General features: G+C 40.7%; 1 protein-coding gene across 4 annotated transcripts; it reads left to right on the forward strand.

The window, feature by feature from the left end:
* Positions 1 to 27,796, forward strand: LOC310952957 (alsin-like). 4 transcript variants are annotated; one of them, XM_083921820.1, is made up of 41 exons: positions 1 to 147; positions 1,851 to 2,043; positions 2,664 to 2,824; positions 3,232 to 3,456; positions 3,646 to 3,836; positions 4,160 to 4,192; positions 4,289 to 4,477; positions 4,663 to 4,757; positions 4,886 to 5,091; positions 5,420 to 5,501; positions 5,827 to 6,002; positions 7,281 to 7,449; positions 8,179 to 8,275; positions 9,140 to 9,217; positions 9,684 to 9,911; positions 10,110 to 10,281; positions 10,577 to 10,772; positions 12,415 to 12,480; positions 12,840 to 13,002; positions 13,799 to 13,930; positions 14,036 to 14,164; positions 15,072 to 15,095; positions 16,751 to 16,821; positions 17,351 to 17,417; positions 17,806 to 17,984; positions 18,272 to 18,337; positions 18,614 to 18,712; positions 18,840 to 19,004; positions 19,216 to 19,327; positions 19,648 to 19,725; positions 19,982 to 20,118; positions 20,253 to 20,408; positions 20,931 to 21,045; positions 21,647 to 21,804; positions 21,939 to 22,031; positions 22,224 to 22,406; positions 22,512 to 22,557; positions 22,741 to 22,802; positions 23,351 to 23,500; positions 24,223 to 24,319; positions 24,788 to 27,796. In XM_083921820.1, exons 2-41 carry the CDS (start codon positions 2,024 to 2,026, stop codon positions 24,824 to 24,826), a joined length of 4,905 nt encoding a protein of 1,634 aa, XP_083777946.1. In that variant the 5' UTR covers positions 1 to 147; positions 1,851 to 2,023; the 3' UTR covers positions 24,827 to 27,796. The 4 variants fall into 4 exon arrangements, with proteins under 4 accessions (XP_083777946.1, XP_083777948.1, XP_083777949.1 ...); XM_083921822.1 differs by having other exon boundaries at positions 22,227 to 22,406; XM_083921821.1 differs by lacking the exon at positions 1 to 147 and adding an exon at positions 271 to 479.

A 27,796-nucleotide genomic window follows, 5' to 3' on the forward strand; every position in this document is an offset into this window, starting at 1 on the left:
GACAACTTCTTCTTTCTGTGCGCTGCACTGATTGGAATATAAAACATGTCATAGCCCAGTGTTTCTGTCGTGACAGCTGCAAACCGTTACCCGGACTCATTCAGAGTGGCCGCTTCATTAATGTCCGCGAGTTCAAACTGGCACTTGGTAAGTTTAGTTAGCTTCTTTAGCAGCGGTAGCATGAGGCTAACCAACTTCAGTGTATCCGCGTTGCCCTCGCTTATATTGTTAATACACGACCTTCATGTGTTTGTTTTTTTTAAGGGAAAAGCTAATTTCGCTATTTGTTAAAATGTCGACGAGTTTAACGTTATGCTGGACACGGTAGTTACAATTTTTTCTATTTGCACACGGTGTCAAAACGTTTATTGACTAACGTTAATCTCTGCGGAACGTGACGTAAATGGCTTTAAGTTAACGTTAGAGTGATAACGAGCTGTGCGTCGATGTCATGTGTGTTTCCATAGATACGCTTACAGGTGAGTCACATATGGCTACGTTTTGATATAGTCACTGTAAAGCATGTAAGTAGACATGGAGCCTCATTAACACAACTTTCAAATAGTTTTACTGGGTATGGAGTTGTTGTGACTTGTCATCAGAATTCATTAAAGATAGAAAGAAACCACCCCCAGCGGCCCCATCACAAACTAGCTAACGTACCTTAGCTCACGACCAAAATCTATAGCACTAAAGTTTATTCTTGAACTTGGAATGTTTAGTTTGACAGATTAAAGTTAACTCAAGGTTTCTGAACGAACTGATGCAGACTAGAAACCAGTAATGGAAAGTACTACTCGAAGTACTGTACTCAAGTACAGGTTTGGCATACTACATTTGAGAAGAAGTATTGTCCACTGCATTTATTTTGGTCACTTTAGTTACTAGTTACTTTATAGATTCAGATTATTAATCCAAAATATTATCAACAAATTAAATAGCATCTATCGTTGCATTAAAATACACTGCGGTATATAAAGTAAATGAATGTAGCCCCACCTTTAACAGCTACAACATTAAAGCTATATTGACATTTGTCTATACATAATTATAATCTAATAATATAATATTCTGAAGTGGGACATTCTGCATAATAAATACTTGTACTTTTTGTACTTTTCCACATTTTGATTCTAATACTTTTGTACTCAAGTAACATATTGAATGCATGACTTTCATTGTAACAGAGTATTTTTGCAATGTGGTATTTCTTCTTTTACTTAAGAAAAAGCTCTGAGTACTTCTTCCACCACTGCTAGAAACGGTAGATGCAGTTGAAAACCTCAATGAGTCTTATTGGGTTGTCAAACAAAATGATAATATATTAGCAAATGTTTGCAATATACATGTATTAATGTATAAATATTAAGGCAACTAAATATTTACTGTGATGGATTACCAAAGTCAAGCAAGTTATAGAGATCAGTGTAGTGTATTTCGTAGCACACTTCAGTATGAAATGAAAGCTTATCCTCTTTGGACAGTCAAAAATCAATAAAACATTATTATAATGTTATAATACCATTTGAAAACAACAATTGCTATGGTCCTCATTTTGCAATTGCAAAAATAACTAACAATATTCTGATCCTAAATAACCATCAAGACTATCATTCTCATGATCGGTATTCAAATAATGTGTACAGCTTATTTTTTGCATTTACTACATATTATACTAGTATCATAATGTTTACCACTTATCGCTGTTTTATTACACTTTTTCTAATGAACTTTTACTGTACTTCTCTATGTGCCTCTGCAAATTACCCCATGGACAAATGACGTGTTCTAAATTTCAATGTCATCCCACATTTTTTAAAAACTATGTTTTTTCTTGTTTTCACAAACAGGTGTCATACAAAGCACAAGCACTTGGAGATGATCTAAAAGGGTGTTCAAACAGGACAGAGGAGATTTTTATTCCGACAAAATAATTTATTGTTTGGAGTGAACAGAAGACGAGCTTTGGAAAAATGTTCATAAAAACCCCTTCACTGTCCCATGGAATGGAGAGTCTGAAGTGATGGAGAACAGAGAGGAGAGGTAAACACACACACACACACACACACACACACACACACACACACACACACACACGTTTGCCTGCTCCTATCCTAATTATATCTCCCCAGCAACCTCCACTGGAAACATGCTGAATAGCAAAGCAAAATACCAAATTGTGATTCCTTTATATGTGACCTAGACTAGATGTTAAAATAGATCTCTCAATCTAACAGTCAGTTAAAAAATGAGTAGGCTAAGCTCCATGATGGGCTATAGCTAAAACTTAATATGAGCAATATGAGACCCAGAGTGTCTGGTCTGTGTTTGCACCTCTGCATTATAGTTATGAAAAATATTTGTGTCCAGTTCAGTGTGAACAAGTCATTTACAGATGTTGTTTTACTCCCTCAAAACATAACCACATTTCAGGGCCTGCAGGTGCTGAACAACCAAGTGTTGTTTGAGGGATGAGTGAGATCCAACTTTGAGAGAACTCATGTTTGTCACTAAACCACAATACATTTCTACATTAGAAAGCTCAGGTGCTTTCTGGACCTGGATGGGGGTTGCCAGGTTTCCTCGGCATTCAGCTGGTTTGGGTTTGGACAGAATGTATTTAGCCTTCCAGGTTAGTGATTGATTTGCATGCATTATTGCAGCCCTGCAGATGAGCGGGCTCCCACCCCTCCAGAGCGAGGACTTCTCCACACCTGGCAGTCAGCGGGCCCCAATGCGCAGCTCTGTCCAGAGAGAGTGCTGCTGTCCAGACCTGTCCTACAGGCCAGCCTTGGAGAACATCATGGACTCCTGCTGATACAGGGTGAGTGTGTTTCTGTGTGTGTGGGTAAAATGGACTGTTTAGCAGTTCAGTGGTATTACACGCACAATGATATTGTGATCTATAATTCTTATTCTCAACCTATTGAATATAACATGTTGTTGTAATGAGCTAATGATATGACATGATACTTGTCCATATTGCCCGACTAGTATTGCAAAGGTAGACTTCTCATCTGTGTGTATATGTAGCCAGGGCATAGGTAGTTGTGAAGTTCCTGCTGTGAACTGGTCTGTGGTTGCTGTAGTTATGTTATTACATCTTCAACAACCATATTCCTCTCACATCAAACAACGAAATAATTCTTCCCTAAATTACAAATTCTAACTGAATTATAAGCATCTTAAAGTCAGGATTACCCACTACCCTCAGTTGTTTTCATTTTCCAGGTGGACAAGTGTATTCTTTCGGAGAGCTGTTGTGGAGGGATCTGAGCATCCCGGTGTCTGCTCCGGTGCTGGAGGTCTCTCTGCTGGGGAGGACGGTGGTCCGTGTGGCTGCCGGTGGTTTCCACTGTGGAGCATTGAGCGAACAAGGCAACGTCTACATGTGGGGGGAGAACACTGCAGGACAGTGTGGGCTGACTGAGAGGGGCACGGTGGCAAACATCACAGGTGGGTGAACACCTTACTTCCTTTCTGCCTTTCTTCTTTCCTCCCACATTCCCCTTGTTGTGTAACCATTCTACCCACTGCTTGTCCTCCTTACTTTTAGGTTTGTTACTTTCCCTTTCTCTCATTTAGTTCATCGATTAGTTAATACATGTCAGGGAAACATTCGCTATGTAAAACATCCCGTGTCAGTTTCAGAGCCTTGCCCCGTCACTGTGGTGGACAGTGAGGTCGTTCCTCCAGCAGTGGTTCGGGTCGTGGATCTGGCTCTTGGACGGGAGCACAGCTTGGCTCTGTCGGACAATAACGAGCTGTGGGCGTGGGGCAGCGGCTGCCAACTTGGCCTTGTCACCAACAGCTTTCCTGTGTGGAGACCACAAAAGGTAATTTGTGTAAAGCTTAATAAATTCAACATTTAAAATTCAGTCAGAATGAAAACCAGTGATTTAACCCTGTTGTGGGTATTGATACTATTGTTCAATTTAACTGGTGAGAGAGATAATCAGACTAAATGTATATGAATTGATGAAGAATCTATGACTTTTTGTATGTGTGTATTAGAGCACTTGACAAAACTCACTCACTCATCACTCATCTTCAACCGCTTATCCGGGGTCGTGTCACGGGGGCAGCAACTCTAGCAGTTGACTAAACTGTATTTTTTAATTTAATAAACACATCTGTATCTTTTCTATTTCTGGAACAGGTGGAGCACTTAGCAGGCAGACATGTAGTCCAGGTAGTTTCTCTTCCTGATATCTTCATAACTACATTGAAATGACAAAGAATAGTATGTTCTGCATCCAGAAATAGCATCTCTATTTATTTCCCACAGGTGGCTTGTGGTGCCTACCACAGTTTGGCCCTGGTACGCGTTTTACCTCCACAGAATACCAGGAATCCTTCTGAGAAGAGAGAGCAGGGTCAGTTACCTCACTATGCAGTCACAGAAAGGAAGGATGCAGTTGATGGTGGTCACTACTGTCCGCTGGGAGTGGAGCTGACTGAAGTCATGACAGGCGAGGTAACTATTCCCCGAGAAGGAGGAAAGAAATGTGTTTGGGCAGCCATTATATCCTGTTTTAACCAGGGCGACATACTGTAAAATAACAACATTTGTATTAGACATTGTAAAAATGTTTTAGGTTAAGTATCTGTGTTCGTTTTAGAGATTCTGCCCTTTCAGCACCGTTTGGTTTGCATTCCCAGACTTCTCCCGGAAAAAGAGGCCCCAGACAAAAGTTCCAACCTGGGGGAAGGTCAGCCGGCAGCAGCCCTGAAGATGGCAAATCTAACAGTGAACAGTACGGTATTACATAACTTACGGGTCTCTCTTTTATCCCTATATTTTTACATTTTTGAGTTTAATCTTTTTGTTTCACTTTTTCTCTGCTTGATCTCTCTTTCCCCTCCCTCCATTGCAAAACATCAGAAAGAGTCTTCCAGTTGGGCACAATCTCGCTGAGACAGACGACAGCCCCAAATCTCACCACCTGTCAGGCTGGAGAGCGAATAATAACTCTTTTTCTGATGAAGTGGAGCTTCAGAACCTCCTCCAGAAACTCTCTAGTCACTCACTGGAGATGTGCCATACCACTGGACCAGGAGATACCGACTCACAGAGCAGTTACACTTCAGGTTGGTAATTCAGTTCTGTTCCTTCTGCCTTTATTTTGAAGTTATTTTTTCATTTGTGTATGACTTCATTCATATCTTTATCCCTGTGTTCTTTTGCCTTTTTGTTCCTACATTTGTTCATTTTTTTCACTTCATTTGTTCATAGCTGTTTGCACCTCATTCATTTCGTCATTCATTGCTTTGCTTGTTCCATTGTCGATCTCTTTTTTAATTCTTCATTCGTTGCTTTGTTCGCTTCATTGTTTGTTACTTTGTTCTTTAGTATTTAATCTATTTCCTTTCTCCTAAATGTTTTTTATTTCTTCTCTCCTAACGTTGTTCTCTCCAGATGAAAGCTGTGTTTCCTCAACTCCTTCCACGGATCTGTTGACTTCCAGTTACAAAGAAGACTCGAAGAGTCAAACTAACAGGTAAGACCAAGTTTACTGTGGTTGCAATAAGGCACTTTGTTTGATCAAGAATATTAGGCACTGCAATTGATCAGTGTTTCAATAATTTCGTTTTGAGAAGTTGTCACTCAAATAGCAAAGAGCAGTTTTATGTGATTCTTCTTCACCTCTGTTTAATCTCTGTGAAAATAACCAAAGTGGAGCTTAACTTTTAACATTTAAAATAATAAAAGGGATTTTCACTAATGCAGATAAACACTCAAAAAGCAGGATCTACATACCAAGACGATTCTCATCTGCAGTGTATTTGCTGTCTGATCTTTGACGCTCTTTCCTACCGTAACAGTGACATGGCCATGGCGTACTCCTCCTCCCCAGTAGGTTTGGAAGAAGTCCGGCTTTGTCTGAAGGCAGAGAAGCGGACGCTGCAGGGACATAAGAGCTCCAGTCTCACAAACATAAACCAGAAGGGGCAAGCAGCTGCAAACAGGAGACGCTCCCTGCCTGGAACACCCACCCGTGGTAGGAATGGCAGGGTGTGAACAACTTGACCACACGTTTGGGAAGTATTGACTCTCTTGCCAAGCGATAGATGGGGATATTGATACTCTGAGTATGGAACTAGGAGGTTATTAGCTGCAAGAAGCTTTTCATAAAGAAATATTTAGCCATGGGCAAATTAGCATGCTTACGGTAGTTTTAGAGTCCCTGGTAGTAGTAGTTTATTATTATTATTATTTTTTTTTTTTACTTTAGCAGAGCAAGGCTAGCTGTTACTTCCTGTTTTCAGTCTTTGTTATGCTAAGCTAAGTTTCTTTTAGCTCCAGCTTCAAGTGTGCAAATATGAGAATGGTTTCTCTTCTCAAAATGTGCCACCCCAGATGCAAATGCACTTCTCATACATGATCTGGTACCAATGAAGTAAACAATATCTACATAATCACTGTGACGTTTCAGCCTGGCTAACAAGGAAGAATAATCTAAATGTTATCTCCAACAGAAACACACAATACAATCTGCCTGTGTTAGCCTTTTACTTTGACTTACTGAACCATAATGGATTCTCCTGGATCTGATGTTATCACCTCAGATCAACTGATATACAAGTCAAGATCACAGCATGAGCATACACACGCTCAGATGATAAATGTATCATTATTATCATGAGATGGCATTGTTTGTTTCTTGAGATTACACAATTATTAACCAGTTATCAAGAGAAGATAAGCCAAATGAGATAAATATTGTGCACGTATGACCTTTTCCCATAGCTCAGTGAACTATAGTGTCATAAAAGACAGGCAGACACATGGTTGGAGCTTTAGGGAAATTGTCATTAGCAGACTTAGCAGAATAACTTCTTGTTCCCTGTTTTGCCCACAGTTTCAGGAGTGTCAGAATGAAAAAAAACATTCAGCATTAACACCTTTTCCAGTGTCAGTTTATTAGATATTGAATAGCAGTAAATAATCTATAACCTTTGTTAACGCATGTGATTGAATAGAACGGCTTATAACGACTTAAGGATCTTCCACACAACTCATCTCATGTCTTTAGTATGCCTCCGGGCCAGCCAGAGCCATGGCTGGAGGCATAATGTTATGGGGTTGTTAGTGTTTTTATTTTATTTCTACCTGCTTTCCTCTGTTGTTGTTGTTGTGATTTCCTGCTCTGTGCCTGTGTTGTTACATATCACAGATGAATTGCATTTGCAGTCTTGACAGATGACAACTAGTAGCTGATGGTTCAGTTTGTTGAAACAACACTTTTTACTGGTAAAAGTGTTTATCGTTCTTTCAGGGTCTCCACAGCGACGGCGGCCTTGTGCTTGCAGGCCATCCTCTGCTGGTCGGACCCAGGCTGCAGATACGGAGGAGGCTGGAGATGGACTGCCGTCTCTGGAGACAGAAGTGTGGAGCTGGGGCCGCGGATCTGAGGGGCAACTGGGCCATGGAGATCAGCTCGCCAGGTTTGACTACAAACACACACGTACGCTTATAGTATTTCCCTACTTAAATGTAAGGATGTGAAAGCACCATGCCATTATAGCCATGTTAACGCTTTGGGTAAATCACATAATAAAAAATAGTGAACAGATAATAGGGAAGTAAAATGTATTTTTGTAATGGTAAATGTACTTTGGCTAATACAAAATGCACACTGAAGTATTACGTTGTTAACACATTTAAAAGGAAATTGGTTTTGTATTTGTTATACACCGATTAAGCATTATGTAAGGGATGATGTAGAGCGAGCGGCTCATTATTGTGACAGGGTGATGCAGGACTGTCAAGATTAAATTCATAATAATGACCTGCTTGCGCTACATTATCCTGCTTATTAAATGGCTATTTACTAAAGACATCAATACTTGGACGCCAAATATTGTTTTAAAAGTGGTCCTCCAGTGTCTATTATTGGAACTGTGTCCATAGCTGTGATCTGCTACTCAGAAATAACAGACCGTAGAATACTGTAATCGACCAATAAGAATCGATTATTTCAACAATTCTGTGAAATAAAACACTGTAACTGGGTGATAGGACTTACGTTACATGAGATAAAGTTTTTACTGAATTAAATGACATGAAATGCATTTTAAATTTTAAAGTCACAAAGAAATGAAATACGTAAGGCTAGACGGACATGTGTGTAGACTTGTATGTGTATGTGACTGTCTGTGTTCGTGTGTGTCCAGACTCCAGCCTCTGTGTATCAAGTCTTTGACGGGGGAGGAGGTGATCAAAGTCGCTGCAGGGTCACACCATTCACTGGCTCTCACCGCTAACTGCCAGGTAACAGGACACAAACATGCGATTGTATGAGGGCCTTAATTGACATAATACTCTCCCTAGCCTACTGACTACATGCCTTTCCTAATCCAAGGGCTCACTCACACTGTCCGTCCGTACCCGTGCTTTAGGGTACTTGTCCCCCCTCCCTCTCCCCCCGCGGCCCAGGCCCGTTTGTACTCACACTGCCTGGGCCTCTCGTGAATGCTTCTTGCCTGCCTATATGTCATCACGCCATAACACGTCACACACATTGATTAAAGTAATCGCGATGTGTCGCTTTGTTCTTTCCACAGACGTCAGCGTTTTTTTGCGTCTTGTCCGACTGTTTTTGAATATTTTCATCCGACCAAATCTGCAGTAAACACTCCACCTCCGCATCACACCAACGTGAACCTTTTGCCGCCATTGTTTTAAATGTCCACGCATGGTCTGTCCATTTTTTTTTTTCTATCTCCGAACAGGCGTGCATAAAATTACGTCAGAACCGCCGTAGGCCTCGTGCTCATACACATGCGCATGCTCGTGCTCATACATGTGCAAACGTGCTTTACAAAAGCCCAGCTCTCCCAAACGGGCCGTGGCCGGCAAGCGTGGGAACCTAGGCACGGTATGGTTGCACTCACACTGATCAGACGAACTAGACTTTAGCTGTGAAACCTGTTTGGACACGGTACGGATGGACAGTGTGAGTGCGCCCTAAGTCTACCCTCAAGCTTTAAATCAAGTCTCATACAATGCTTTAGAAGAGTGACGACCAAAATGTCATAATTTTCGAGGTCAAAAAGTCAAATCTGTCCTCACAAACATAGAAGTACAGGAGCACACACACATTTACACCAAACTAACTAATCTCGTGTTTTTCAGGTTTACTCATGGGGCAGTAATATGTGTGGACAGCTCGGTCATGTCAACAGTCCTGCCACTGTACCTCAGCAGGCAAAGGTGCAGCAATCTGTCTGTTCTTTAATTCATTCAGTGCTCAACTACTTCAGTGCTAAATACTTTACAGTATTTTGTATGTTTGGTCATGTATTGATTTATTTATTGAAATGCTTATTATTTTCTTTTCCTATTCACAGATGTAAATTCAGCAATTCACACGATTGGTCAGGCAATTCATCAGTTAATATTTGCCATATTCTGACAGCATATCACACAGAATGTTGTTAAAAAAATAAAATTATAGATGAACACATAAGGTGGATGAAGATCGTACTGTAAAATATATTCATTAAGGACATGAATATGAATGCAATATGCTGAAATAACAGAGAGGGAAGAAAAGAGATACCGTATACCAGGCAGCATCTAATAATATGCAGTCAAGTAATCATGTTGTAGTCACACTAATAGATCTACAACAAACCAGTAAATAACCTCATAGCATTCTTTGTTTTGGCCACTGTAGATGTCTGATGGTCTTCGGGTTTGGAACGTGTCAGCCGGTCAGAGCCACTCCCTCCTGCTGGCCGATGGAGACTGTGTCCAGCCGGTCCTGATGTACTGTGGTCATCAGCAAGAGCCAGCATCAGTGCAGAGTGAGAGGTCACCCCAGAGTCAAAAGTCAACCCAGAGGTCACCCAACAGAGCAGAGAGTTATACAGTCAGAGCCACCTTGCTGCCCTTCTGCATGGAGGTTTGTATGCTTATACAGTAATATGTGTTGTATCAGAAGGAATCTTTGATCAGACAAGAGCTAGCATTTTGAAAACAAAACATTCAAAGCAACATAGAGAAACCAAGAAATGATGAAGGAAATGAAAAGAAAACTTAACAAAAATATAATTTCGCTGTTGATGTGTGACTTGCATGTTTTTCTTCTGTGTTTGTGTAGCTGGGTTACATTAGCAGCGTGTGCAGCGGTGGTCAGAGCTGTGCAGTGCTGGCAGACCAGAACGTTACAGGTTTTATCTCAGCTATCCATGAGCTGGCCTCCAGAGAGAGACAGTTCTACTGCTGGTTGAGCAGCGTCAGGAAGCTCCTCCTCACACCGCTATGCAACAGAGGTGAGAGGGTCTCTGCACTGGCTCCTTCTTCGTCGATTAGCACCAATTGCTTCGATGTATCTACTCTGGGGGTTTTGAGTATGGGAATTTGAATGGTCCTCTTAAATGTACATTAAAACAAATGGAATTATGGCAGTTGGAAAGAACTCCACATAAAATACAGCAAATTACATGTGATGTAATACATGCGTAATACAAGCATCTGATATGCGAGAATCATGAATGCATCAAGTGAATATATATATATATGTGTATATGTACGTGTGCGTGTGCGTGTGTGTGCTCTCGTCCATAGAGAGTGTGTGTCCGTCATTAGGTGGTCCATGCACTCATCTCTTCTTCTCTCTCTGTGAGAGTTTTGTTCGTCTGAGCGTCCTGATCGGTCAACACTCCACGTCACTCAGCTACTTCCTGCATGATGTGCAGGGCTGTGATGTCACTTCCCTTCCCCTGCTGACGCATACTGAGCACTTTCTGGACATTTATAAAGAGTAAGGTTCCTCTTTTTGTCTCAGCACACAAAAAAGCCCATACTCTATTAATTCTGACATCCTCATATTGGGCCTCATTTATCAAACGAACGTACGGCAGAAAAACGTGCGTACGACCATTTCCTGGCAAACTTCGGCATTTATCAATTTGGACGTGAGCGGGAGCTACGATCAAATCTCACGTCAGGCCTGGGATCGTGTATGCAAATTTCAGCCTGTGTATTTGCGGTGCAGCACAGCAAAATCTGTCTGAAAATAATTAACAAACCTCAGCTGTCATTAAGCATAAGCAGTCACATATTAAATACAGATCAAAACGGATTCTTAAAATAAAAGTTGTGGTTGGAGCAATTGATTGTACTCATCCATGAATGATTACGCATTCATCAATCGCAAAAACTACCACTCGATAAATGTACAGGTGATTTGTGATGCCAAGCTATCGCTTTTAAACGTGGCGGCCAGGGGGGGGGGGGACGCCACACGTGATCTTTTATATTTCAAAACAGCTCAGCTCAGCTCGGCTCCAGCCCCCCGCGACCCGGACGGGGACAAGTGGTTGAAGATGAATTAATTAATGAATGTGTTGGCGCGCGTCTGCAGGAATGCGCATTGCAGAGCCAAAGTCATCTCCTCGGTTAGTGGCTACCCTCGATAAATTGCATTAAATCAAACAAGGTATCAGTTGATTAACATCTTGGTATGGTTCTTCTCGGTGACAAAGGTATCCTCTAACGGAATACCTAATAACCCCGCTGGCAAACCCCGCTACAGAGCAGGAGCGCAGGTTCTGCAGTGCGCACACACACACACACGGGTCACAGTGGAGCGCTGCTTCGGGTTGACTGCCTCCGTTATTCTTTTCCATACAGCGTTTTTATGGGCCCTTTTTATTCCACTCTTAAGACTGCCAAAAAGCACATCTTTATTTTGCTCCATGTTGGATGTCAGGATGCCGATCTCTGTGTCGGAAAAGTTTCTTTTCTAACCAGCGTTTCTCCTCTCCATGTTTGACCTCAGTGGGCGAGGCCTCCGAACCAGGAATATTTAAGGGCGTAACATGTTAATGACGATCGAATTCAGCCGCCGCATTAATCAAGGCCCGCTCATTCGTACGCTGAGATTGGTCGGATACGTTTTATTTTTCATTCTGTAGCTTTAATGTTCCTTCAATGCTAAAGTTCACTTCTGTAGCAACACTAAACGACTCCACACACTAAATCTGTACTGTATTGACGCCATACGTCTGTTTGAATTCAAAGCTTTTTGAATTTGTAATTCACACTGTAGCCAAACTGTAAACTCATTTTCCTGAGTCTCAGTATTCTGCTCTTTGGGATTCTGAGAAATAATTTGGAAAATCATTTACATATAAGACAAAAACCAGAAAAGTCACACTGATTTTCCAGAGCAAATAAAATGAAAGTGTACAGAGTTTCTGTTGACAGTAGATAGTGCAAGGAATGAATAGACTGGTGGAAGGATAGTAAGAATATTACAGATATGAGATATAGGGTAAAAGTTGATTTCAACATGGACTTGTTAGTACATTTATTATTTTTTTATATTGAATATAGTAAGTAAAGTCAGATTAAAGCCCAAATGAACACGTGTCCCTCTCCCTGTGTCTTTCTCTCTCCAGGTATTGTTCTTCAGTGGGTAACTTCCAGGTGATGGGTGGATTCCGATTACTGCATAAACTCTCAATGTAAGAGCATCTATTTTTTTCACCTCTGCTAAGAGGTTTTGTTTTCAGCTTGATTTGGTGTATATCTGTCAACAGGCTTACAGAAAAACGACTGGCTCAACTATCATGATACTTGGTTGAAGGAGTTTGCCATGGCGGCAACTGTGCATTTTTGGTCGAAACACAGCCTTAATGTTAGCATAGAAAACATTCACCAAAAATGCTAAAGCTCATGCTAAATGTCCAGTTCTTTCTGCCATATAGAGTAACCATATGGATTAGCTCCCACCAACTGAAAAAAAACTGTTATTTAGAGGAAAATACTGAAAGATTATTTGTCTTTCTCTCTCTCTCTCTCTCTCTCTCTCTGTTTCTTACAGTGAGTGTTTAGGCTCTCAGCAGACCATGCTCGCTCAGCTGTGTGTTTCAGACCAGTCTGTCAGTGGTGATGTTGTTGATCTGGTTTCCTTGTTGTACCGGCCTCTGCAGCAGCTCCACCAGTACAGCCGAGTCCTGCTCAAACTGGCAACCTGTTGCGATGTGGTGAGGAGGAAACTCGGCGCTCTCTCTCTTTCTTCTTCTTCCTCTTCTTCTTCTTGCCTGCACATTTGTCTGCACTCTTTAGATCTTTCTTCTTTTCCTTCGACTTTCTCCTAATGTCTTTATTTACCATAATTGAGTAACTTTGGATATCTTGTAACTTATTTCAATCATTGTATTGGCTTGAATATAAGACATTTTCCATTTTCAACACCTGTTCTTAGATAAAGAATGCATCCTCACATGTAAATTAAGATTCTGTAGCTTAAATGATGTAATCTATGACGTTTTTAATTGAGTTATTTAACTGTATGTGCTGTTAACATCTGAAGAGAATAAGCCTTAACTATTGGTTTGGGCAGTTTCGGGCTTTCCAAAGCTTTTTGCTGGTAATAGACATTCCTCTATTGTTTTTCTGTCTCTTTAACATACCGTCAAGCATTTGGGAGTGGTTATTTTGGGAGCCATGTGACATACTTTATACTTATTGTCTACTATTATAATAAGATAGATTTTGAGAACGTTGTATTCTTGTCTGAGGTTTATGCTTTATTGCTTTCTTCCTCATCATATTTACTACAGAATAGTAGAAATCATTCCACTGAATCTTCCTCATTCCGCATCTTCCTCTTTCCCTATTTTGTGGGCATGATTAAAATGTCCAGATTTGTTCCAGCGGTCAGGCAGTCTGCTTGAATGTCTATTTTGAACTGTGATCTGTTGATTAAGGTATACGTTCATAAGACATTAAAACAGAAAGAAAAAGCAATTAAACTTATTTTTTCTCTGTCTCTCCCAGTTGACTACAGAGTATCAGTTCCTCCATCAGGGCTGTAGTCAGTATGACTCCCTGTCTTTGTCCCTGTTGGGGAGAAAGAAGGAGGCAGAAATCACCTTTCTCTTCTGGAAGACCCACTCTGGAAAAACTAATGTGAGCACGACTCTATGTTAAGTTATTTAAACCTGCTATCATTCTTTCTGATTGAGCTGTTGGTGTAGTTGAGAAATTGGTGCTCATGTTGCGTTTGTTCATCAGGAGGTCCTGCGTCTCCCACAGCGTCGTGTGGTGTGTGAAAGCAGCAACAGATCTCTGACTCTGCAGAACGCTGGGCGGTTCTCCAACCATTGGTTCATATTGTTCAATGACACACTGGTGCACACACAGGTACATCACATGCAAATACAGAACATCCGTACAAAGTCTAGCCAAATTATGTTATTTTTCTTCTACTGCGACGATTAGACTTCTAATCAATTAACCGATCAACAGAATAGTAATCTGCAACTATTTTGACAATCAATGAATCGCCTTTTTTCGACCTCTCAAGTATTTCCCGAATTTCTCTGTTTTTTTTATATCATACTAAACAGAATATCTAAAACTTGACATTTAAAAATATTGCCTCACTATTTTTCACTATTTTCTAACATTTTATAAGCCAATCGATTAATCGTGACAATCGAAATCCCTTGTGACACCACTAATTCTCTACAGATAGAAGTTAATACATTAGTAAGAGTTGAGCACATTGTACCCACCTGTTGAAAACTTCATATTAACTTTAAATTGTCTGTTGGCCGGGTCACATGCTTGACCAGCCTTTGGCGGCTACCTTTGCTTAAAATGCTGTGGCTCGCACACAGTTGTGTTCACACAGGGTATAGTTGCTGCCTGCCTTTATACATTTTTGTCAAATTTAATTCATTTGTTGAATGAAGGTTGAGATTCTGTTCACAGAAACAAGACAGAATTTTTTGAGCTAAATACAAATATCTTCATTTGAGCAGTGGCCGAGCCGCGCTGCTCGCACAGGCAGTGTGGCTGCGGCAGCCTGTTAACGTAGGCGCTGAAATAAAAAGCCACAGATTCTGTGGCGCACACGTGCTGCTCACGCAAGATGTGTGTCCAGGTTTACAGTGAACAACAACACTCACTTATTATACTTTTATCAGAGGAAATCTACAGAATGTTTGTTAGTCTGCACTGAATCGGTCTTCCTGGTATTTCTGGACATCTACCATGTTTTGCAGATACAGTTTTTATTTGTATATTGTATCTTTCATTCACTCAGGGTGCCATTCCCTCTCAGAGCTTTGTAAGTATATCTGACACCACTTTACCAAACCACCACCAGTTTGAACACCCTGAGCTTTGTGATGCAGCAGCATGGGTGGGCTGGCCCTTGTTCAGTGCTTACAGTCTGACAGGTTTACATGGCAGTAAGCAAATAAATAAATGGTAACACAGGACCTGGTGTAATGTTAAAGGGACTGTTCATACAAACCCAATACATTCAACTGCATACATACATACATACAGTACATAGCTCAAACTAATGTAGGTCATGCAAAGAGCCCTACAATAAATCCATCTCTGGAGGTTATAATGTTTATTTTTTGTTTTGGAAATTTAGCATTGAAACTCTCAGTATTAGTATTTTGTCCACCCCAATGAGGGTGGATTAACTGAATTAATATCTGGCTTTGTAATATTTCACACCTTAGCATTGCAAGTGTCCTGTGTTTTTTTATTTTAATTTTGAACATGTCTTGATGGCTGATTCTGAGCTTTTAGCTGCTACACTGCTGTGCTACATGTGTGGATTTAGGTTTAGACGTGTTTGCAACAGTAACTCTAATCATTGAGTGGTGAAAACCAGATGAGCTCGTATCTCATGCTGGTGAAATGATGCAACTCACCACTGCATTCTAGCTTTCAAAAGCATCTGATCCAAGAGACAGAAACATCAGCAGCAGCAAGACAACATGTTTGTCACTGATCCGGACCTGTTCCATAAAACAAGTTGACCAAATAAGCCAGTCTGATTTTGATAGTTTGACTAATTTTCAGGTGATTTGGTTCTACACTATAAAGCAAATTCAACTTGTTATCATAATAACTGAGCTTGAATTATATTTATTTATGGAACCAATTTAACTGAAAATGAGTCCCACTTTCGAAATAAGCCTGGTTTATTTGGTTAACTCGCTTTATGGATGACGACTTGCAGGAGCTGTCGTGCCTGTCTCTCCCTCTCTACTTTGTGTTTGTTTCAGTATAAAACCGTTTTTCTACTGAACCCTGACTAATAGTTTGCCTTCCTATCTGTTTGGTGTGGTGTGGTGTGTTAATACACAGCGGATACTGTTGTGGTGAAACCTGTCCTGTTTCTCTCTGTGGTTTGGGTTCATCTACTTTGTTGTGTAGTTGACCTTTGACATCTTGCCTTGTACATTTGATAGTTGAGCTTTAACATTAAGCTGAACGGATCTGAGGTTTTGCATGTTTTTTGTGCATTATCCATGGATCACTTATACTTAAAACTTAAGAAAACCTAATGTATTGTTTGGAAAATATTTGTAATTGAAGTTTGGTTTGGTTTTGTCGAGTGTGTTCTGGTTTAGTTTAATTTACCTGCCATAATAAAACAGAAGTTATTTGGAAACCTTCATGAAGCACCAAGAAGGTAAAAACTCCATTAAGGAAACTATTGACAAATTCCTCACATTCATAATATAGTAAAACTGATATATAATACATTTGTTTTGATTTTTTGTTAAACTTGGTAAAAATAGACTTGTAAAGAAGCAAATCTATCGGCCATGTCCCTCTTGCTCACACACATGATCTGGATTTGGTCATTGTGTTGACTTTGTAGTCTCAGATAATGTATTCTCCCACATATAATGTCCGACATCTGCAGAAAGATGGTGATAAATACCTGACCCACTGCTCTGTCTCTCTCTGCAGTTCTCCACACATCACGTCTACCCTCTGACTTGTCTGTGGGTGAAACCAGTTACCGAAGACAGCAGTGGACTGTGAGATTGTTGTTCTTTAAAAAATCGAAACTATGAATGTCAAAGCTAACATGACTAATGCTAAAAAAGAAAATCCAAACATTATGGCTGCCACAAAAATTTAGCAATGACTTGACTCTTGACTCTTGACTTAATTCTTTGGATCCAGCATCTAGTGGCTAGTAGATGAACTGCATTTTCAGGCATTTCAGTGCTAGTGAACATTCAGCCTCTGTGGTTGTTTGCTGCTTGGCTGATGTCTTGGTCCAACTCTGGAACTACATCATATATAATGTTGAAGAAATGAAGATGTTTGTGTCTCAGATTGAAACCTGGTTCATCATTTTCACCTGGCAGTGGCTGGATCTTGATTGTACATGAGGCAGGTCGAGTCGAAGCCTAGATACTAGCCTTTTTTTATTCTCCAAAAGCTTGTAAAAGTAGCAATCTTAAATTCCCTAGGTCTAATTTTTACTTATTTTATAGCTTTATTATTCAAATGTTTTATACAGATCAGGTTTATTATAGTCCTTGTGTTGTGTGTCTTCAGCTATGCCATCAAAATTACATGTCCAGAGGAGAGTTTCACCTTGGTGGCCTCGACACCACAGGAGAAGGTACATTTATGGTTTATACACTTATTGCCCACCTATCGCAGCTTGGTTATTATTCAAGAAGCTTTATTCCAGTTGTGTTTTTGCAAATGATGAAATGGAGGGATTTATAAATGGCATTATCAGTAGTCTGGCATTATTACTAAACAATGAAAGCGTCAGATTTGCATTTTTTAACAATCTGACTGAACTTCTTTCACTATTGAAAATGCAAATACGGGGAGAAAGTGTGAGCAGCTAGGATTTAGTCAGGAGGTACTGAAATGTCAGTCAATGCATTAGGATTATTTTGTTCTTTCATGATGTCAAAACTCTCCGCTCTTATTCTGCCTCTCCTATATGGTCATTCTGTCTTTAAAACTTCACTTTTGTTTTCTCTCTCTCTTACCAGAACAAGTGGCTACGGTCTCTTAACCAGGCAGTGGATCAGGTCCTGGGTGGTGCAGGTCAGGGGTTGTCACCGGGGGTGACAGCAATGTCTCGCACTGCCTGCTACACGTTCACTGGAGATGGCCGGTTTAAAGACGCCCATTACACCGGGGGCTGGCTGGCCGGTCGAGTTCATGGCAGGTTAGAGAGTTTGTTTGGTGTGTGTGTGTGTTTCATCTCCATCTCTGCAGCTACAGTACGTACTGAATGATGTTTGTGTATGAGTGTGTTCATGAAATGTATTGTTAAGTGTGTGCATTGTTTTTTGTCATTGGACTGTGAACAGACTATTTCCAGTTTTAAATACAGACTTTGTTGAATGAAGGCTCAAGTTGATTCTACCTGTAGTAGCCAATTCAATGGCCACATAATGTAAAGCTGGCTGGGTGCACATTATTGGTTGTATGTAAATGTATTTGCCTTTACAGAGGCACCATGAAGTGGCCAGATGGACGCACCTACAGCGGGAATTTTAAGAATGGACAGGAGGATGGGTAAGTACATTAACTTGGTGAAGTACTAAAAAGCTGATTAATGTAAATATGATGCATCTCTTTACCTTTTAGGGAGACCTGAGATCAGTAGATACAATATTTAAGTACTTGCAGAAACAAAACAAAAAAGCGGTTATTTTCATTCATGTTTTGCTTCAAATACGTGTGTGTGCGTGTGTGTGTGTGCATGTGTGTGTGTGTGTGTGTGTGTGTGTGTGTGTGTGTGTGTGCGTGTGTGTGCGGGCGCGTCTTTACAATTGTTTTCTCCCATCCCAGCTATGGAGAATGTATAATACCTAACAAAGTGCTGGATAAACCAGAGAGCTACCAAGGACACTGGAGAGATGGAAAGATCCATGGTTTCGGCAAGTACAAGTCAGTACATTGTTTTCTGCTGATTTTTAGTAAAGTAGAGAGTCAAGTCACAGGGGTCATGTCTGTAGTCAGTCTTAGTGCCTTGCTCTGCATTCGAACATATCTGTGTGTGTGCATTCATGTCTAGGTATGCCAGTGGCGAGGTGTACGAGGGCTGTTTCTTTAATGGGCAGCGGCACGGCTATGGCATGCTAAGCTCTGGTAAACTGGCCAAGAAGTCCTCCAGCGTTTTCATTGGCCAGTGGGTCCATGACAGGAAGTCAGGATACGGAATATACGATGACATCACCAGGTCAGATTATTGGTTTGGCACAAAACCCCAAAAAAGCTCAGCTGACATGGGTGTGGGATGTTGCTCGATTTTTAGAGTATGAGCTCATGAAGTGCGACAAAATAAAGGACAATTTTTAATATACCCTGACAAATTAGCACAGTTAATTTTTCTGATTAACTATAGTTTTAGGTGTCAGTCACTAATCACTTTTCTCATGTGCTCTCCCCAGAGGTGAGAAGTACATGGGACTGTGGTCGGACGAGCAGCGGCATGGTGGTGCTGTGGTTGTGACCCAGTGCGGTGTGTACTATGAAGGGACCTTCAGAGATAACAAGATGTGTGTAAGTTCACCCAAAAGTATGGACTTTAAAGGAAGCCCAAGCATCAGTTCAGTGTGCTTTGACAAGGTAGTCTCTGTGAGTTTTCCACTTAAAGGAGTTTTTGATGTTGATCATTGATCATTCTATTTTAAGCTACAAACCTATTAAATATATCAGAAGATAAAAGTTGGAGGACAACAGCAGGGATGCTCTTTTGTGTAGTGTCATTTAGAAACACAAGGTGGTGCCACTGAGCCTTGAATCAACGGTAGGTACCAAAAGACTAAAGAAATGCTATAAAAAAATATGTGAATAAAATAATATGTATTGTTTTCTATCAGGGGCCAGGTCTGTTGGTTTCGGATGACGACACAGCTTTACATGGGGAGTTTTCTGATGACTGGACTGTCAATGGGAAGGTAGAAAGCTCTGTCTCCCTTTGTCTGTTTGCTCTGGTTGTGTCTGTCATGCTCTCTGTCACTGTTTGTCCATGAGGGACTAACGGTATTTGCAACTTCATCTCTAACTGGGTGTCCTTGTATAGCACATGAGTAACTGGAAAATTAATTGTCTTTTTGTTCTTAATTCTATATGTCACATGTCACTAGCAAGAAGCCCTGAACAACCACAGTATAATTTCATACACGTTCACTTCTCCCCTCCCTTCTTCTTCAGGGTGTTTTATCCCTGGCTAACGGAGACTGCCTGGAGGGCCTATTCAGTGGAGAGTGGGCCGCAGGGCTGAAGGTGGTTGGAACGTACACCAAACCAGCTGCAGATGAACCAGAAAACAAAGAGAGAACCAGCTTGCTGTGAGAATTACTTTTTATGTTTAGACCTGGAATGAACCTGCATCCTGCACTGATCTATTTAAATACCATGTGAATGCTGCGCTGCTCATGTTGTGTCTGCTATTTTACAAATGTTTAAATATGTGCATGTGCAGCAAGGTGGGTCAGTACATGGTGCCTGCAGGTCAGAGGTGGCTCTGCGTGTTTGATGAATGTTGGAGTCGACTGGGCTGTGATGCTGCAGGGAGAGGAGAGAGGACTGTAGCCTGGGACAACATCGCTGTTACTATAACGACTGCACGCCGACAAAGGTAAATACAGCAACACACACCGAAGCAAATGGTTTCCTAACCCGTGTTTAGACCCAAAAATGTCACGTCAGCATCACGTTTGCATGAGGACAGCGTTTACGCAACACTGAAGTTGTCTGAGCATTTCAAAGAGTCAAGCAGCAAAGCAGTGGTCACACTTTCTGTGCGGTGTGCAGTTTTCCTTGCAGCCCCAGCACGGCATGCCGTAATTATTTTGACGAGGATCTCACACCACACAATGTTTCCCCCTCCCCCAATGTTTAAGAGAGGAGAGAGGAGAACATTTTTTTTAGACTTGACGCAGACGTGACTTCAGATCACGTTTTCGCCTGTGAGACGCAGCTTGGACGTGAGCCTGCACAGAGCCGGTGCAGACAGCTACATACATTAAAAGAGCGTATCTGCTGCATGAGACATGTAATGAAAAATCCTCTGACAAACTTGCGGTTTAGACACGGAGTAAGACACACAGCTGTGTATGGAAATAAGCAAGTGCATGTTTGTGTGTGTGTGTGTTTGTAGCCCAGATCTCAGTAGGTCTCAGAGTAAAGCATTGGAGTGTTTGGAGTTTATTCCTCAGCATGGAGAACCGGTGACCACCGCAAACTATGATAACATACGAAGATACCTCATGAAGGTACAGCTGTGTGTGTGTCTCTGTCTGTCTCTTCCCTCTCTGTCTTTTAACAATCTGTGCATTGATTTGTGGAGAGGAAAGTGTTAGCTTACTGTTTACTGTTGTACTGTTCTAATATATTCAGTTAGACAAATATCAACCTGTATTGAAAAGATAACGTTTATTGTGAAGGAACCTTTATTGTGAAGGGACCGGATGTGGTGTTAAATAATGTGGTTGTTGTTGTTGATGATGGGTCAAGATGGCGAATAAAATTGGTGTTGAGCTGCAGTAAAAGTTTGTATTCTTATCTTTTAACAGAAAGTATTATATACAGTTTAAGGTTCATGAAGGTGCAATTTATTACAGGGCTGTTGTATAAGACTGCATTCGTTTTAGCTTGGTGTAGTAAACTCATAAACTGGTAAATAAAGATCCATCAGGCTCTGGCTAATGAGAACAGGCGAAGAGAAAACCTCTGTAAGAAAAGTACTTTTCGCAGAAGTACTCCAGAAGTGTAGATACTGCCATAGTCTCTGACTGAATCAAGGATCTGTTTCTTTATCTGTGCTTTGTTCTGGTGTAATACTTAAGTGTGTGTATGACTGTGGTTGTGTGCCAGGCGTGTGAGACCCGTCACCACCCTCTGGGCTGGCTGGTGGAGACACTTGTGACGGTCTACAGGATGACTTACGTGGGTGTAGGTTCCAACCGCAGGCTGCTCAGGCAGGCCGTCCAGGAGCTTCTGGCCTACCTCACACATTTCTACAGCATTGTCAGGTACATTCAAGTTCTGAGTTCCTCTTCACCGCTCAGCTCACAGCCTTCCGTAAAGTAGTGTACATAGCACTGCATGGCATATTTTAAAAATTATTTTAGTCACTTTACTAATTAGTGTAAATTTTCGCCTGCAGGTTTCTGTTTCCAGGATTACCAGATGATGGTGGCATCATCCCAGACCCCCCTGCCTTCCAATCCAAAAGCAGGCAAAACTCCGCAGAGCAAGGGTGAGTGTCAACACACACATATGAATGGGAATCTGAACAGATATAAAGTTTAGATAACAAGATCCAAACAAGACTCGGATGATCAACGTGAAGTTTGTCAGCTTGTCCACCCCCGTGCTATCAAAATAGACGAGTTATATGATACATAGAACCCTCCTCTCCCTTTCTCTCCTTCTCCACCTTGTCCTCCAGCAGTGTTGTGGTGTTGAGCTGCTCCTCTCTGCTCCTCCCTCAGCTGCTCCCTCGACTCTACCCTCCTCTCTTTACCCTATACTCCCTGCAGGAGGAGCAGGAGGAGGCCCAGTACTGGGAGCGCATCCTCCGACTCAACAAACAGCCCGACCAGTCACTGCTCAGCTTCCTGGGAGTGCAGGAGTGAGTGTGTGCATTAAGATAAACAGTGTAGTTCTGGTTGTTGAAATACCTTTTGCAATTCCGACCCATCTCTCATGCTGAGCGCATCTTTTGTTTCTGTTGTAGGAAGTTCTGGCCAGTATGTATGTCAATTCTGGGCGAGAAAAAGCAGGTCAGATACTACATGCTACATACTGTTTTCTCCTCATGTACCGTTTCTTAATTTCTGTACTCCATTTCCTCCTCTGGCTTTCAATCAATCGCTCACACACATAAGGGATAACCTGGGATTCAAACCTTGATTCCTGGGATTTGTTTTGTCCTCTATAACCGCCTTGCTATACTTTTATCACAGATTGTGTCCAGCAGTAAAGATGCCTGCTTTGTTTCTGCCGTAGACACACTCCAACAAATCAGGTAGCTACCATGTGACCTGACATGACATAATTAGTGATGTTACTAAATGGGATACAGTATAAATCTGTTTGCAGTGTTTATATATGTTTTTGCCCTGACTGAAGTCTGTCAGGGAGTGCTTGCTCCCAGGCCATGCACGTCTCCAACAGTGAAAGTTTTAGGTAATGATGGGACATGGTACGGTCCAGATACAACGTCTGAAATTGTTTGGGTGATTGGCGTATCTGGTGATACACAGAAAGGGGTACATGGTGCTTTTTGATGCTGGATTTTTTTAGGCTAGTGACAGTTTTTTATCAGCAGTACTTCATCCGAATATGGATGTTCAAACTTTAAGCTTTTTCTTCTTTTTTGGGGGGAAAATATTTTTGAATTGCAAATAACGTTCCGGTTGGTTACATTTTCATCAATTCTTGTGATAACAAGATGGCAAACTGACAGCGGGACTGAAGAGGTGTTAAACCTGATGTTACAAGCTCTGACAGAATAGTGAAATAATGAAAGTGCATTATTATTTGTATAAATGTATTTCTCCCTTCCACGTGCAGCACCGCCTTCACCCCGTCAGACAAACTCCTTGTCATCCAGAAGACGTTTGAGGAACTGACCCAGGAAGTGAAACCTATTCTGGATGGCAACTACCTGTGGTGCATGGATGACCTGCTCCCTCTTTTCCTCTATGTTGTGCTCAGGGCAAGGTGTTTACCACACACACACACACACACACACACACACACGTTTATTTATTCAGGGTTTGCACAGGTGCTGGAAATCCTTTAAAACACTTGAATGTTAGTGTGGTTTGAATTTGGTTTGAAAAGTGCTTGGATTTTTGAATTAAGTGTTTCAAACTGCTTAAAATGTCATGATATATGGGTTGCAATATATGATATAACAGAGAAAAGGAGATCTCCATGTTTGAGACACTGAAAACAGCATTTTCTGACATTTTTGCCTGAAATATTCTGAAAAATTAACTGATGATTATGAGGATCAAAATAGTTGGTGCTTATATTTCTGTAGATCTGTTAGTCCATTATTTAATTTGTTAATTCTTTTTCTTTTATTTGTCGTCCTTCTGTAGAAAGCTGTCTCAAAACATTGTGTTGGTTGTTTATAGAACAATAACATCAAATTTAAAGTGATGAACAAATGTAATAATAAGCATACTGAATACTGAGTATTGTACTGTATAGAAATATGCAGTTTACCACAGCTGTAAGGTGCTGGAAAAGCAAGAAAATGCACCTTGAAATGCTTGAAAAGTGCTTGAATTTGGAAAAGGTGTAGGAACCTGAACCCCTTAACTTCCATTAAGTTATTACTCTGTATACAGCGTTGGTATTATGACATTGTGTTGAGCGGTGAGCAGACACTGCAGGCTGGTGACTGAACATGTTTCTGCTGCACTTCTCTCCAGGATCAGGAACTTGGGAGCCGAAGTCAGTCTGATAGAAGATTTAATGGATCCCAACGTTCAGCATGGAGAGATGGGACTGATGTTCACCACGCTGAAGGTGGGACCCCCCAACACACACATATAAAGATTTTACTTGTGGTGCAAATACACATCAAATTTTACTTCATCTTTTTTTTAAATTTACTAACTAAAATAACACATTGAGAGGGCTTTGTAGCCATAAAGTGCTTCTTAGGACGTTTTTGAACCTGCACTTTTAGTCCGATTAAGGTTCGTCCTCCCCCTTGGTGTGGTTTGTTTGAAATGGTGTAAACACAGTAATCGCACTAGAGTGTGGACCAAACTATCTGGTGTGCTCCACCAGTCTAAGCCAAATGGCTCCTGTAGCCAGCTGTGCACTTTGACTTGGCAGAGCACACAAACTGCGGTAGCTTGCGTAATGTGTGGTAATGTTTCTCCAAAGAAATGTAGGTGGAAAAAATCAATTCATTTTCTACAATGTATTCATTATCATCAGTCACAAGTCTTTTGTCACTGCATCATCAGTGAAATGTCTCTGCTGCAGGCCTGCTACATCCAGATCCAGCAGGAGTCTGCTATGTAGGAGCGGACAGGAAAACGCCACACAGGCAACAAACAGCAATGAAAGCACTGCCAGGAGACGCACAGCACTTTTCACATAGGAGCTGCCAGAACAAAACCAGTGAAACCACCAGTATTCGACTGGAGGCCACTGGGAAGCTGCACTGAGGCTGCACTGACAGAAGGAGAGGGGAGAGTGTTACTCCTTCACCTTCAAACAGGAAAATAATATGTATGTACGTTACATCACACCAAAGTTCTTTCTTGTGGAGAACTGTTTTCATTAGAAAGAAACACATCGCCCTCTACTGGACATTGTAGAAACTGCATCTTAATTTGGGAAGATGAAACTGTAGATCTTCAGTAATAATACATCAGCTCAGTTTACATTTCTGAGTTCAATAATATTCACCAGAAATATGTAATGTTGTCAATACTTTGCAGTATGTTTTTAATTTGAAGTATTTCCCTAAAGGGTAATCCATTAGTATAAACAGCAAGGTCCCTACGAGTCATTGCACTGCGTATCACTCCAAAGTGAACTGACTAACCCCGTAACTGATGAAAATCTGAAATAATAACATAGATATTGTTTAAATGTCCAGGCACTCCTCAAAGAGTACAAAGTTCTAAAGTTGTGTCTTCTGTCTTTCCACGTGTTTAATTTAAAAGTAAATCTCACAGGACAGGTACTGTAAAAAACTAAAACTAAAAACTTATGAACCATAAAAACTGCATACAGTAGACTGTGTATGAGTGCAGTTTTGTTAAAAAGGAGCAGTTGAAGCTGCTGGTTGTCATGACAAACTGACAGAAACATGTTGCGCTGTTGGTTCGGTGTCTGCTCTGTAAAACCGAAAAGATTTTCTCGCACTTGAGGATGTTTTTAGCACTCGTAGAATTTACAGAGAGCACTGTGTTTTCATGACTTTTCACAGGAGACAGATGGAGTCAATACAGCAATGTCAAAATGAGCCTCCTTTGGTTCATCAAGCAGCTGCACCAGACGGGACGACGGGTTCTGCTTTTCTAACAAATACAACTCAAAGTTGAGATAGTTGTTTTACTGTCTGTTTTAAAAAAAAACAAAGGACACAGCACTTAATGCCTCAGCCAAAATCAGCCGGTCAGAAAGCTTCTCATCGAACAGTATGAACTCAAATTAGATTGTCTCACTTTGTTTGAATATGACTGAAAAAGCTCCATTTCAGTAGCACCCCTTCTCACTCCCCAAACTAATTTAGACTTTTACATTTATGAATGCAGGAAAATATCACACTAAACCGACTTTCAGTTTCTTGAGACTTTAAATTATTGATATTTATTCCGTTTTGAACACTTGTACTGTAGTAGTCCTGTAGTACAAACCCAACCTGCACGTTGAAACTAACCACGAAGCAATTTGTCTCAGGTGTGAACATCTGATATAATAAGTAGTGTAGCAGTGAGCTGACCAGTAGGACAGAAACACGTCACTGCAGAGGGAAATGTTTTATTTTTTACTTCAGGTGATTAATGAGGGTACACTGACGAGCTGAGCATTGAGGAAATGCTCATTCCTCTTTTGATATTTCATTCAGTTTGTTATTCTGTGGAGTGCGTTTGTGTGAATGTATGAACAGGTCTGAAGAGGAACACTTTTAATGTTGCACTGACAGCTTTTTAGTTTAGTTCAGCAAACAAGACGATATTCACTTTGTCATCAATTTACAACCGTTTTGGCGTCCAAGTTAACAGGTCAAAAACCTGTCTGCAGATTTCAGTGGGATTTGGGCAAACGTTAACCCTGAAAAAGTGATGACTATAGTGATGACTTGGTGTGCATCCAATATTTTTTGAAAGGATTAATTCACATTGTGAGACAGGACATTCTAAACATTGTGACCATTTTCTTAGGAACTACTGCACTTACTTAAATTAAAAGATATGGCAATGTTTGCCATGGTTGTCTATCACTGTGTGTTTTATAGCAGCTAATAAGACATTTAAAAAAAGTTTGGCTGTATTGTCAGATCCTCAGAGTGCATCAAAGTAATAATTTTCAGTACTAATTTTCTTGATCTGGCAAAAGAAAAAGTTTACGATCACAGCATTTGTAGCTCATGACCGCAGCAGTTTCCGTGTGATACAGTACAGAAACCTTTTTGTTTTCTTTTAAGAACCCGAGGGAGATTTCAATCACTTTTATTTGTTTGTCAGAGCTTTATTAAAACTATAAACGATGTATCAGAAAATATATATTAAGCATCACCACGGTGTTTGGATCCCATCTGAACACTGAACAAATCCCCTGATGTGTTTAAGATGTAGACTTGCTGTCATTTTACTGACTATGATGAACTGAGCATGTTTTTAGGTTGTCAGGATTCAAACTGACTGCAGAAAGCTCCCATTGAACTGCAGAACACAACAAAAAAAACATGCCAAATGAAAGAAAAGCAGCTTTTTTTCCTCATTTTCAACGTTACTGAAATACAGTAGCTTTATACTGTATTTATTGTCACAAAACATTGTTTTTTTGTTCAAGAATGCAGACCTGTGTGTGTTTTTGCTCTGAAAACAACTGCAGTGTGACACAACTAATGATGGATGAGACAAAAGCATTCACTTGACCTCTGGACAGTACAGGCGTTTCACATGTCTGGTGTTTCACCTGCAGTTCTCATCGGCCGACCTTCATAGAGCATACTGACGTGCTAATGTACTGACGTGAACTAAAACAGAAGACGCGGTTAGGATTCCTAAAATGGTCATACGTGATATAAAGTTTCTACTATTTGGGTTCAAATATGTAAGACGCCATGGTCTTTTGTAAAAAAAAAAAAAAAAAGAAAGAAAGAAAAAGGAGGTTTCATGGTTGTTGTTTTTTAACTAAGTCTATATTTTTGTAACTTCATCGATCATAGAAGAGACGATCAGGGGAACTGATTGCAGAGTGTTATTTAGTTTTGATCTATAAATGCAGTGAGATAGGAAATGACAAATGTGTTCA

The sequence above is a fragment of the Echiichthys vipera genome (assembly GCF_963691815.1).
Source record: "Echiichthys vipera genome assembly, chromosome: 10".
In the NCBI taxonomy this organism is placed as follows: Eukaryota; Metazoa; Chordata; class Actinopteri; order Perciformes; family Trachinidae; genus Echiichthys; species Echiichthys vipera.

Bases quoted from the DNA above. Each gene is read 5' to 3' on its own strand.
- LOC310952957 (XM_083921820.1), top strand. From the start codon at position 2,024: ATGGAGAACAGAGAGGAGAG. The intron at 9,912-10,109 runs GTTTGTATGCTT...GTGTTTGTGTAG, and splicing joins TGCTGCCCTTCTGCATGGAG to CTGGGTTACATTAGCAGCGT. The intron at 18,338-18,613 runs GTAAGTACATTA...CTCCCATCCCAG, and splicing joins AAGAATGGACAGGAGGATGG to CTATGGAGAATGTATAATAC.